General features: G+C 44.8%; 1 protein-coding gene across 7 annotated transcripts in view; it reads right to left on the minus strand.

The window, feature by feature from the left end:
• Positions 1-14,050, minus strand: part of Tom1l2 (target of myb1 like 2 membrane trafficking protein) — a 127,926-nt gene that overhangs the window by 57,930 nt on the left and 55,946 nt on the right. For all 7 annotated transcript variants that reach the window (XM_004868700.3, XM_004868699.3, XM_004868698.3 and 4 more), the window contains exon 2: positions 8,682-8,766. In XM_004868700.3, coding sequence (XP_004868757.1) covers positions 8,682-8,766 — 85 coding nt within the window. The remainder of the gene's footprint in view (positions 1-8,681; positions 8,767-14,050) is intronic.

The raw sequence follows: 14,050 nt of genomic DNA on the forward strand, positions 1-14,050 counted from the left end.
TACAAGGTCATTCATTGTACCATGTTTATAAATGTAAAAAAAGACAGGAAAACAAACTGAATGTCCACCAAAATTAAACAGGTTCAACTATATCATGGCTCACCTACCCAATGGAATATTATGCAGCTACAGAAGAGGATTATACATTGTTATGGTCCAAACTCAAAAGATGTGTGCATAAAGTCATTTGCCGAAGCATGAACAAGAGGTATTATTTGTATGTCAAAAGGACAGCAAACACTTTACACCGCATGTGCCCATGGCAGGAAGAGAATCTCTAGAGGGAGCCATAAGAACGTGGTAACAAAAGCTGCCCTTCAGGAAGGAAACCAAGCGGTAGAGGGGGAGAGAGGTTTTTCACTGGATTGCTCCTTTGCAGACCTTTTGAATTTTGTATCACATGCCAGTGTTATTTACTCAAAATCATAACTAACTCACTAGTGCAGTGCTGGCGAACCTATGGCATGTGTGTTATTTGTTTTCTTTTAAGACCAAAGATACTAACGTATGAGCTGTTGTTCCTAAACTAAAACCTCAATATTCAGGTTTAATTGCAGTGTTACCACTTTGTGATAAATAAGTGGGCTTTGGGTTGCAGTTTGGGCACCCTAAAAGGTTCTCTAAAAGGTTTGCCATCATCACACTAGTGTATGGGAGTATGGAAGAGAGTTCTTCTAGAGAAACCACAAGAGAAATGTAGAAGAGAGAATGGCCAGATATATACTGAGGCCTGGATGTTCAGCTCTTGCTGGATTCCATGGAACTCCTTAGAGCTCCAGAGAAATCTTAGTGAGTCTCCTCAAAACCCAAGGGACTGTGTTAAGTAATATATCTGATGTGGATTCCCATGAAAAATCTTGCAGAATTATAGCAGTCCCTAGTTTACAAACAGGCCCTGTTCAAGAACTTGTTCCTTAGCTGAACGTCTGGACTTGAAATGAGTTCTTCCTAAAATTACTGTTATATCTAGACAGGATCCTGAGCCAGCCCTCTTAAGCACAACTATTACATGGAGCTTTTATGTCTAACAGGTTTTAAAATTTATTCTACTAAGAATTCAATAAAGTTGTGGGACTAAGAGCTGCCCCTTGGAGCCCTGTTCCCTGATGCCCCATCTCAGTGTGCCCCAGCAGAATTCCCGCCTTGCTGCAGGCCAGCCCCTTGCTGTCTCAAGTGGGTTCCAGCTTTTCACTGAGGATGTGCCACTGTATCTCAGTCTTTCCTAGGTTGAATGAAGTCTGGGACTTCCCATTCCTGAAGTCCTAAATGTTTTTACTGTATTTATCAAATGAAAAATTCCTTTCAGATGTGTGTGAGGAAGTCAGGGGAAGGAAAGCCTAATTTAGAAAGACACAGTAAGTTGAAAGGTAAGCAAGGCTTCTGAAAGAAATTTTTAAAATACCCCAAACTCCCTATTTCCCATTCCCAACTTGAAATATAACTACCCTACGGGAATTCTTGGCTTCTGTGTCAAAGGACTGAGAGATTAGGGATGTGCCTTACTGCAGCTTCCAAACAGGGATACTGATTTCTGCAAATATGGGACCTGAGTGGCTCTCTTCTTTGATGGGCTGAGTTGGTGAAAGTCAGCAGCTACTTGCCAAGAGCATGAACTGATTTTTTCTCTCAAGGGATCTAACAGCACAGTCATCCCAGACCTGCAGCTGCTGGCCCTCTCAGTACAGCCTCTTTCCTCTCCTCCTGGCTATTCATAGAAGAAGAAAATGGGCACAGCCTCCAAGGTCATAGGCACTCATGCTAGCAGGGCCCAGTGTTCCCAGTTCTTCGGAGTGTGGGGCAACCAGAGAGTCCACAGGCTCTTAGTTACATTTAAACTGAAAACTCATCCCCATGCTGCAGGAACACAATAGCATGTATTTATTTCTGTCCCCAAGGGAGAAGCTTCAGAGAGGAGCACAGAGTGAGGTCAGAGGAACTGTAAAGTTTCAAGGAGCTGCCGTGGATTAGGCAGTTGGAGTTGGAACCCAGACAGGGCAGAGGTGTTGAGTGAGGGCCAAGATTGAATAGGCAAGAAGGATTGTGAGGACATGGTGACATGTGTGAGACACCAAACTCTGGCAGCTCTCAGTGGAAAGGCAGGCCAGGAGCAGTCTCCAGGGCTTCATGCTCCTGCCTCTACAGCCTCTTCCAACCTCCTCCCAACCCAGACTGCAGAGAGCCCCTCTTTCCAGTCATAGCAAGTTCTCCACTGGTTTCCATGGTCTTGGAACCTCTTTGTTTTTCAGTTGCTTTTCTGAGCAGCTTTCTTATCCCCACCCCTCTCACACAGGACACAGCTGCCCCTCCTCCACAAACCTTAACAACGATCTTGCTCTAATGAATTTACCAGTTCCCCCTCCAGTTCAGAGGCTGCAGCACACACAAAGATTCAATGAACTGGGGAACATCAGAGTTATGAAAATGGTCCAGGTCAGCAGATCCTCATCAGAGATGCAGACCAGAATCACCTGAGAAGCAAATCTCAAATCCACATGTGTATGCCCTAATTAGGTAGGACTGGAGTGAGGCCTGGTAAACAGAGTCTCAAACACTCCAGCCAGACACTCATGACTACTGAGTGTGGGACTGTCACACAGTCCTTGATGTCAGCCCTTCTCATGCAGGAAGTGACCCCAGACCTGGACACTGCGGAAAGCCCAAGGAGACGGCTGTGAATGGTTCACCAATCTGTGCCCACAGCCTCCCAAAGATAAATACAAGAAGTGCAGGCAGAGCTTTGGTGGCTGGAGCCAGATAAGTCTGGACTTGAACCCTACTATTCTCTTCCTACTATGCTGTGAAGTCTTTGGCAAACGACAACCATTTTGGGCCTCAGTTCCTTTACCACTAAAACAGGCTGCCCCTACCTTATATGTCTTTTGGGTGTGTGTGTGTGTGTGTGTGTGTGTGTGTGAAGATCCACTCTAGGGCTGGGCACGAGGCTTGGCATAGGCCAAGTGCTCAGAGAATGGCAGACAGGGTCAGGACATGAAGCCACAGAGATCATTTCCTAGGACTGGCCAGGTAACTGACACCACAGACCAAAGTGATGATGACAATAATGGGCAATGGAAGTCATTAACAAATTCCTGCCAGCTTGAACCACTGATGGTATATCCCTGACAGTCCATCATGGGGTGGCTTGTACCACCAGTAGTTCAGGGCTGTCTAGGAGCAAGAGATACAAATTATAGCCTTGTCATGAACATGTTAAAGGATAAACAGAAAATCCATATATGTAGCATAGTTCAGATGATGAATGTTCCCCAAAGGCCCACGTTTTAAAGGCTTGGTCCCCAGCCTGTGGTAGTACTGGGAGGTAAAAACCCTTTAGGAGGTGGTTCCTAGTGAAAGGAAGTTGGGTCATTGAGGGTGTACTCTTGAAGGAGATATAGGGACCTCAGCCCCTTTCTGTCTTTCTTTGCTACCAAACCTCCATGAACTGAATAGCTTACTCTGGCACAGTTTCTCCTGCTATGATGTGGTGCCTCACTATAGCCCCCAAATCAATGGGTCAATCAACCATGCACTGAAACCTATAAAACTGTAAGCCAAAATAACCCTTTCCTCTTTCTAAACTGATTATCTCAGGTATTGGTCATAGCAATCGAAAGCTAATACACATGGATGTGGAATATATTTATGTACGACTTTACTCTTTTAATCCTTACAATAACCCTATGAGAGAGCTATGATTGGTAGCTCCATTTTCTAAATAAGGTTAAGTAGCCAGGCATGGTGGCATATGCCTGTAATCCCAGTACTCAGGAGGCTGATGTTGGAGGATTGGCACGAGTTCGAGGCCAGCCTGGGCTACATAGTGAGGCCCTGTCTCAGAAAGAAAGAGGCCGGACTAAACTAAAATCGAAATGGATTAAAGATCTAAATATTAAAATTGAAACGCTGTGGCCAGGGATTTAGCTCAGTGGTTCCACCTCCTGCCTCGAAAGTGCAAGGACCAGAGTTCAATCCCCAGTACCAAAAAAATAAAATAAAATAAAAATAAATAAATAAAATAAAATAAAATAGAAATGCTGAATCAGCTGGAACAGAGGTTAGGTAGAACTCTTGAAGACATTGGCATAGGAAAAGATTTTATGAACAAAACCTCAGTTGCCCATGAACTAGCACAAACAATCAACAAGTGGGATCTCTTTTTATTAAAAAGCTTCTGCACAACAAGAGAAACCACCAGCAGTGTGAAGAGACAACCCACAATGTGGGAAAAAACCTTCACCTGCTCTTCCTCAGACAAAGGTCTACTATCTAGAATCTATAAAGAACTTAAAAAAATCAGACCTCTCAAACCCAGTCCAAAAATGGGCATCTGAAATGAACAAACATTTCTCAGACAAAGAAGTAGAAATGGCAAATAAACATATGAAAAATGTTCAACATCACTGGTCATTCGAGACATCCAAATGAAAACAACGCTGAGATTCCACCTCACTCCAGAAAGAATGGCTGCTATCATGAAATCAGCCAATAACAAATCCTGGTGGGGCTGTGGGGAAAGAGGAACCCTGCTGCACTGCTGGTGGGAGTGTAGACTGGTGCAACCACTGTGGAAATCAGTATGGAGATATCTCAAAGAACTAGGATTGGAAGTCCCATTTGACCCAGCTAGTCCCTTGCTGGGTATCTTCCCCAAAGAATTAAAAGAATCATACCACAGTGATATATGTACACCCATGTTCATAGCAGCACAATTTCTAATAGATAAAACCTGGAAACAGCCCAAGTGCCCATCAACTGGAGACTGGATAAAGAAAATGTGGGGTTTTTAAAATAAAATGGAGTACTACTCAGCCATAAAAAATGAGAAATTAGAAACATTTATAGCTAAATGGATGCACATTGAGGTGATACTCTTAAGTGAAATAAATAGGACACACGTGTAAATACCAAATAGTTTCTCCAGTGTGAGAAACTGAAAGTGTAAATAAGGACTAAAAGGTATAACAGATAATGTGAAACAGGAAGAAAAGGGGCAAAGGGGAAGGGGAAGTGGGAGGGGTAGGAGAAGGGAAAGAAGGGAATGGAATTAATAGGAGAAAATGAAAAAATGGAAACAAAGTCTTTGTAAATAGGGAGGGATGGAGGGGTTGAATGGAGGGCAGGGGAAGGGGGAAAAATAAGAACCAAGAGAGATTATGTAAAGGTGCAAATTTCCAATGATAAATGTCATTATATTGTATACTTAAAATGTACCAGTAAAATAAAATTTTAAAAAGAAAAAGGCTGGGTATGGTGGTACAGGCCTGTAATCCCAGTACTCAGGAGGCTAAGTAAGGCAGGAGGGTTGTCACAAGTTCAGGCCAGCCTGGGATACACAGTGAGTTCAAGGGCAGCTTGAACTACACAGCAAGACCTTGCTTGTTTCAAAAAGAAACTGAGACACAGGGAGATGACATAATATACACACAGCTGTAGGACAGTAAGCAGTAATCTAGGCTTCCAACTAGGTAGATGGCTCAGGCTCTGCACATCTAATTATGTATGCTTCCAATGCACATGTTGCACACACCGCTCTTCAGCTCTAGGTTCCCCTGTCATTTATCTACTTCCCTGACTGACACTGTGGTGTCCTGCATCTTAGAAGACTCCACTGAGTGTCACCTCCTCCAAGAAGGCTTTGCTGGGCTGGGGATTTAGCCCAGTGGCACCATGCCTGCCTCACAAGTGCAAGGTTCTGAGTTCGATCCCTGGTACCAAAAAAAAAAAAAAAAAAGAAGAAGGCTATGCAGCTGGTAGCCCCACTGGACACTGGGCTAGGCTGTCTCTGTAGCTATATAAAGCTTCTTGCTCTCTCTCCCCTTGTCATGCAGTGTTATGATTATGTTTACATGCCTGCATTCCTCATCAGACTGTAAGGGCCTTGAGGACTTCATTTATTCACTTACTTAACAAATATTTATCAAGAACCAATTATGTGCACACTGTGCTTGGTGCTGGGGGTAAAATGGTGAGCAAAACAGATGGAATACCTGCCCTCATGGAGCTCACAGACTAGAGGGTTGCAGGGTAACACAGACACTAACAGACATCACACAGCCGCAGTGTGATACGGTGTACTGTGAAATCATATAACAGAAGACCTATGCAAATTGGAAGGGAAGTGATCAAGAAAATGAGATTTAAATCAAGATCTAGTGAATGATGGGAACAACTTAGAGAAAGAGATTGGCCAGGGAAAATGGAACAGCAGTCAGAAACTCTCCAGCAAAAGGCTGGGAAGGACTGGATAGGGTACCCTACCAGCAACCCAACTTGTGGATTTTTCCTCCAGTTTGGGAAGAAATTTAAACAGTCACCTCACAGTAGAAACACACACACATCAATTCCTCAAAATCACAGTGGTGCTATCACTCAAACACACATGAATAGCAGGGGAAGGTGTGACCAGGTCTTCTTTCAGGTGGTGACTGAGAAAGCAGCTCACCAGCCCTGGTGGACTTTGGAAGGGGCTTAACCCCTTTGGAAGAAGATGATCCCAGGGTTTCTGGACCTCCTGCCCTCAAGTCACATAGGTATCTGAGCAATGTGACTGTGTGTTTCCCAGTTTGTGGACCTTTTTCATGCCACCCTGAGCTATCAGACACACTCCTCTTCCTGCCAGCCTCCAAGCCCCAGCCTGAAACCAGCCCCTCCAGGAGACAGCTGCACCTGCCTTGCCCTCTGTACCCACGGCATTGGGCACAGGCCTCAGTGACAGGCCTGGCCAGTATTCCCAGCTCAGTCTCCATGGGGGACTGGCATATTCACCTTGGCATCCTGGGAGGCTATCCCTCCCCCTGCAGAGGCCAAAGGCCACTGGATATCTGAATAAACAAGCAAATGAATGGCATCTGAGGAGGACACAAGGAAGAACGGGACCCAGGTGAGTGTAAAGGGACGTGGCCAAGCTAACCCCAGCATTTACAGTATAGGGTCAGTGAAGGCCACTCCCTCAACTCCAGAGCTACCTGTGCTGTTACCAGGCAGTATTTCTCTGGGACTGAGCCAGAAGCTCAGATCTAGTCCTGGTCCCTGACCCCAGCCTGCTCCACCTCAGGAGGCAGCAGCTCCATCAGTGGCTCTGCAGGCCCCAAACTTTGGAGTTATCCCGGCTCTGCTCATATCCCACATCAGCAAATTCCTTAGTTTCCACCTTCTGAAGCTAGCCAGCATATAATGACTTCTCTCTCCCTCCTTCCCGTACCACCATCTTGGGCAAGCCACCCATAATCTTATACCAGGAGTTGATGTAATAATGCACTGGTTTGGGTGCTCTCTGGCCAGCCACCAGTCAGGCCATTCTGAACACAGTGGACAGTGATCACTTAATGTCAGAGCATGCCATTTTCTTGTGCTGGTCCTCTGTACCTTCCCCTCTCACCTGAAGTTGAAGCCACAGTTACTCAGTGCCTACGTGGCCCTGCATTTCCAGACCCCCACCACATCTCTGACCTCATATCCATGTACCCTCTTCCCTGGTCACTCCATTCTGGGCCCACTGGCACCAAACATACCAATACCAGTACCCTCTGCCCCAGGACTTCCCAGCTTGCTGTTCCTTCCACCTGGACAATTATTCTTTGGAATAATCCTCACTCTTCACTTCCTCCTCTCCAAGTCTTTGATCAATGTTACCTTCTCTGAGAGACTTTCCTTTACTATTCTGTTTAAAATTGCTAATTCCCGGGGCTGGGGATTTAGCTCAGTGGTTCCCACGCCTGCCTCGCAAGTGCAAAGACCCGAGTTCGATCCCCAGTACCAAAAAATAAATAAAAAAATAAAAATAAAATTGCTAATTCCCAACCTTCTGTCTCTCTGCTCCCTCCATAGTTTGTCCCCATCTGACCAACTTATGTGTTTTAATTATCTCATCCACAGCCTGCCTCCCTACTCTGGACTGGCATCTCCCAGAGGGAAGGGCATCTGTCTCGCTCCATACATACAACAGGGCCTGGCACAAGGCAGTCATTTCATATGCAGCAAGGCTAGTGAGTGACAGTGTCTGGGCCTCAGCTGTGTTCTTCAACTTGGGTTGAAGAGAGCACAGTGACAGTAAACACAGTGTTTATGGTGTGAACAGGGTGCTCAATACAGACCAGTTAGAAAGATGTATGAATACAGTAAAGCTATAATGTAGAAGAGAACATAGTAAATGATGCCCATAATAACAGATCAGTGGGGCAGAATGCAAGGGGGGTAAGCTAACAAACCCAGCTGCTCTGAGCCATGTGCGCCTTTCTCACCCCCTGCCTTGTGTGACCTGGTTCTCCCTCCATGTGCACTGTAGTACCCCTGCTCCTGGGCTCTTGTCCAGAAAACCAGGGCAAAGACAGCCCCTTGTCTACTAAGGGGAGACAGGGACCAGGGAGGAGTGGTGGGAAGAGGTAACAATTTGGCTGTTGAAATGAATGGCCACTGTGGGCCAGGTAACCAAATAGCCTCCACCTGTTATTCAAAGCATATGGTTAAAAGAGGTTGTCACTGCTTTAACTCAAGACTGCTATTGCAGGAGAGGAGGAGAGATGGACAAGAAGAAGACAAATCATTAACAGTTTGTTAAATGTCAGAATGGACAAACTAAAAAGAAAACAAAGTCAAACTTGCCACCCTTGTGTCCTGACAGGCTTTGAGTGGCCCCTAAGAGCCAAGAGAGTTTCCCACAAGCAGGGTGGTAGGGCACGTACCCTTCCTCTGTCTCATTGATGATGTCGCAGATCTCCATGTTCAATGTCCAGTCTTCACTCTGCAAGGAGCCGTCTGTTGCTTTTTCTGTGAAATCAGAGAGAAAACTGGTTTGCATTTCTCCTGGAACAAGGGGCCCTGGCAAGAAATGGGAAGTGACCCAAATCACTATATTCTCTGCCCAAACAGATGGGCTGAACCAATAGAGCTGATCTAGGAGTGGTGTTTTCACAAGAGAATAGCCAGGGAAGAGCTGTGGGCCAACATCATATTATGGGCTGTTATTCTCCAATGCCAGACTGTTTCCAGCTTGCCATAGGCTTGAGCCATCACAGCTACAGAACATGTGAGGATGCTAAGTTTATGAGCCCACAGATTATGGACCAAACCACCTGGGTTTGAACCAGGCTCCACCCCTTATAGCTGTGCGGCCTTGGGCAAATTACTTAAATTTCAGGTGCCAAATTGAGTGAAAACTACAGTTAACTACCTTGTAGCATTGTAAGGAACATTAAATGGATTAATATATAAAACATTCAGAATACAGCCTAACATTCAGATGGTCCTCTGAAGATATTTGCTGCTATAATTATTAAAAATCAACTTTAGGGGCTGGGGATTTAGCTCAGTGGTTCCGGTGCCTGCCACACAAGCGCAAGGTCCCGAGTTCAATCCCTGGTACCGAAAAAAAAAAAAAATCAGCTTTAGCCAGGAGTATCAGTGCATACATGTAATCCCAGCTTCTCAGGAAGCCAAGGCATAAGGACTACAAATTTGCAAGCTAGCCAGCTTGAAAAACTTAGTGAGACCCTGTATCAAAAAAAAAAGAAAAAAAGAAAAAAATATTAAGCTGGGCATGGTGCATGCCTGTAATCGCAGCACTGGGGAGAGAGGCAAGAGACTGCTGCGAGTTGAAGGCCAGGCTGTGCTACATAGTGCTACAAGGCTAGCCTGAACTACATAATGAGACCCTGTCTCAAAAAAAAGAATTTTTTTTAAGGGGCTGTGGATATAGCTCAGTGATAAGAGCACCTTTTGGTACAATCCCCCATACCACAAAAAGAAAAATGAACTGCATTAGCCACAAACATCTCAGAAAGAGGAGGAAGAGGGAGCAACATTTAGTGGCAGGCAAGAATTCTACCACTGAAGCACCAATGTCCTGGTGGGACAAACATCATTTAGTAAACTACTCTAGAATGGTGTTCTGATTTGGATCTTAAATGTCCCCCAAAGGCCTATATCCCAAACTCTTGGTTACCAGCCTGTGGTGCTACTGGGAGGTGATGAAACCTTTGGAGGTGGAGCCTCATGGGAGGAAGTGAAGTCATCAGGAGCATGCCCTTGAAGAGAATATTGGGACCCTGACCTCTCCTTTTTCTCTTTGCTTTCTGGCTGCCATGAGGTGGGCACCTTTGCTCTATCTCATGCTTCCCACCAATAGAGCCAAATGACCATAGCCTGGAGTCTCTGCAACTATGAGCCCAAATAAGCATTTCCTCCTTATAAGTTGTTTATCTCAGGTATTTGTCATAGTGGTAGAAAGCTAACACACATGGTGTTGGGTGCTTCATGTACATTGTTTTACACTCACAAAACAACCTTCTGACTATTCAATGGGGAAAGGACAATCCCTTCAACAAATTGTGCTGAAAAAGTTGGCTCACTATATGCAAAAGAATGAGGTTGGACCCTTATCTTATACCATATACAAAAATTGACTCCAAAAGACACAAACTTTAAGAGCAAAAACTATAAAACTCTTAGAAAAAAACTTAGGGAGAAAACTTCATGGCATTGGACTTGACAATGTTTCATAGATACAACAACAAAGGCACAGACCACAAAAAATAGAGAAACTGAACTACATCTGAATTTAAAACTTTTGTACATTAAAGGACTCAAAAAGCAGAGTGAAAATATAACCTACAAAATGGAGAAAATCTTCTAAGTCTTACATATGATAAAAAGTAAATATTCAGAATAATATAAAACCACACTCCCAACAACAAAAAGCTACCTAATTAAAAAATGGAGAGGGCCAGGGATTTAGCTCAGTGGTTATGCCACCTGCCTCGCAAGCGCAAGGACCCAAGTTCGATCCCTGGTACCAAAAAAAAAAAAAGGAGAAAGGACCTGAACAGACATTTCTTCAAAGACAAAACACAAATGGTCAATAAATATATGAAAAGATATTTCAATAGCATTAAGCATCAGGGAAATGCAAACCAAACACAATGAATATCATCTCATACTCATTAAGAGGGCTATTATTATAAAAACACAAAATAATAAGTGTTAGCTAGCCATGGTAGCACATGCCTGTTTTCCATCACTCTGGGAGGCTGAGGTAAGAGGACTACAAGTTCAGGCCCAGCCTGGGTAACTCAGCAATTTAGTGGGACCCTATCTCAAAATAAAAAATAAAATAAAAAGGGCTATGGATGTAGCTCAGTGTGAAGGCCCTGGTCCCCAGTACCATAAACAATAAATGATAGTGAAGATTTGAAGAAAGGAAATCTTCTGCACTATTATTGGGAATGTAAAAAAGTGTAGCCCTACAGAAAATAGTATAATGGGCCTTCAGAAAAATTAAAATCTGGATCTCAATGAAATATTCGCATACCCATTGTCAGTGTGGTTGGATGACATTTATTTCCTCTGCAACAACTTGGTACCAGGGTACAAGTATCAGAACATCTAGGCTGGATTGTTACAGCCCAGGCTGGACTGTATTGTGACTGCCTGCCTGTCTGCCTCACAGACTCCTGAAGTAGGGTCCCAACCTCTTCCTAGCTGTGAGGATGCTGGATGTTACATCATGAGCACCTAGTCTGGGGGCTAGTCAGATGGTACTTCATGAGCCTTCTTCCAGCCCTGTTATCTTCCTTTTAAGGGGGATGAGGATGGGTGGGGCAGTTGGATAAAAGGATGTCCTATAAAGCAAGGGTAAGAAATTCATTCTCTTGTCTCTCCAGTGGAAGCGGGAGCATCTGCAATTAACATTCACAAAGTGTTGTTAGGAATCTGAAGCAAGAGGCAATGGCTCTGTGTAGAATGATGGAATTGATTTTTCTTTCCACCTTTTTCTTTGTAGAGGCCAATGTGCCTCACTAGCAGGTAATAATCCAGAAAGTTCATTTCATATTATCAGCTCATTTTCCCATGAGCTTCCTACTTATAAAATCCCTTTTCCACCCCTGGCATGGAGCATCCCGTAATGCCATGCATTTGTGCTGGTGCCTCTGGGCTCCTACCCATACGTGATTGTTAGGGAGGTGGATAACTGGGCTGTTTTCTTCTCCAATCTCACCAAAAAAGGATGTCTGCTGAATGCAAAATGCTTAAAACCAGCCCTATTTTGCTTTCTGGTGCTGGCTGCTTCTGAAGTCACTATACTTAACATCAAAGTGTAGAAGGCAGTGGCCAAGAAACCAAGCGACTGCACTGTGAGGCTCCTCCCTCCAGGACTGCCTTAGGTTTCAGATTGCATGGGAGGGGCGCCTGGGCAAAACTATGCTGCGGAGAATACTATAAGAGAGTACTACCACTGTTGTCAGAGTCAAGACTTCAGGGCATTCTGACCCTTGTCTTGTACCAGGCAGGAAGTGGCCTTTTCTGAATAGAGAAAATGCCATGGCAACCACATCAGGATATGCTACCCTTGCACTAAAGGTTTAATGGGTGCTATACCTGAATGCACCTGCCCTGACTAGCTCAGCCCAGTTCTGGCTATTAGCACATTACCAAAGGCCCCAGCATTTTGCAACCAGGGTCATTGGTGTCTTTATCTTTATCCATCCCAGAGAACTAGCTGGTGGGAATGACCTGCTCCACTGCTCCCTTGAAAACTGTGTTTCTGTTATTGTACCAGGTTTTATTTTAGAATTTGACAATTTATGTGATAAAAGAAATGAGATTGAACTTTGCACTCCTCTGGCCTGGGGACCAGAGCATGTGAAGGAGCCCACAGCGAGTGGCCTCAGTTCCAGGGGCAATCAGATACAACCTTGTTCCCATTTGCTGGAAATTCTTTTATGAAAAGAAAAATAAGAATTGATTTGCACTGCTCTGCCAGCCCTTCTTCCCTCGTCTATCTCGGCACAGGCCAATATCCACAGTTCTGTTTGTGTGGCATTTCCAGCAAAATGAAAAGAAAGAAGTGTTCTTTTTGGGTTGGTTCCTTATAATCAAAATGAATATATGTCTTTTAGCTTGAAAACTCAGAACCCCAGTAATTGAATAGAACGTACTGATCCTGAGGATAAGTTATCATGCCTTTGAACCCCTTGCTGGTATTATTAGAGGAAGGGAGAGGGTGAATATAAGGTTAATGGATTCTGCTGCTAAACTGAACTTGGAAATGAGGTTTCATTGATTTAATATTTCCTCTATTAAGCCTCCCAAGACTGTGTCCCTTGGGGTCCTACCAAAGAGCAATCTTGGTATGTTACAGCCTGAATTCTGTGAAGGAGATGATGACTAGCACTTGACGGCCCCTGACCACCTAGCCTCTCCCCTTGCTGGCCTGGAAGGGTCACAAGAGCAGGCCAGCAGGCAGGGCTCTGGTCTCAGGATAAGCCTCCTCCTGAGAAGGCTGCTGGGGTGATAACAGCAGACATACCCTTTACTGTGTGTGACCTGGCTAGTGAATCACCTCTTCTGAGAGGGGACACTTTTGAAGGGAGGGCTGTTCAGAGACAGCCAGGTGTGGCAGGAAGAGCAGGGGCTGAAGGTACAAGTCATTTCATGCTGAGACCTCCGCACTGATGGGGCTCATCCTGCCTCTGGACAAAACCCCGCAGCCACAGAGCACTCTCTTGTTCTAGGGGCTACCCAGGGCCTGCCCCTCAGCCTTCCAGGAACCTCTGCTCTCAAATCTTTTCTTTTGTACTCAAAACTGGTGCCTGCCCCTTCCCCTACTCTTTTCAGCTTTGTCTTTTACTGGCTACCCTCACCTGTGGGTCTGATTTCCCTAGAGGCCCAGGTCTGCTGTTTCCTGACCCTGTAACTTGGGTAGGGCAGGGTGTCCCTAAGACATCTGGGGCCCATCTGGCTCTTAAAGGTTGCTGAAGTGCTCTCTCTGCCCTTCCTCATCTTGTAGGCAAGGATCAAATCCTGCATCTGCACCTGCTAGATTGGTACCATCTGAGAACTTTTAACAAAGATCATTCCAAATCTCGGAAACCTTCCCAGTCCCCTGTGCAATCCACTGCCTTGCATCTCATTCATCAGAAGGTACAGTCTCACCATTTGTGGGTGAGTTTGTTTTGTGATGGTGGTCAGAGGTCTATAAGTGCCATGTGTGATGAATAAAAAGGGTGAAAAATACAGGGAATGATTCTTTTGGTTAAAAAAAGTGATAATTAAA

This window comes from Heterocephalus glaber, unplaced genomic scaffold, assembly GCF_053883595.1.
Source record: "Heterocephalus glaber isolate CG9 unplaced genomic scaffold, H.glaber_assembly_v1.0 deba00001813, whole genome shotgun sequence".
In the NCBI taxonomy this organism is placed as follows: domain Eukaryota; kingdom Metazoa; phylum Chordata; class Mammalia; order Rodentia; family Bathyergidae; genus Heterocephalus; species Heterocephalus glaber.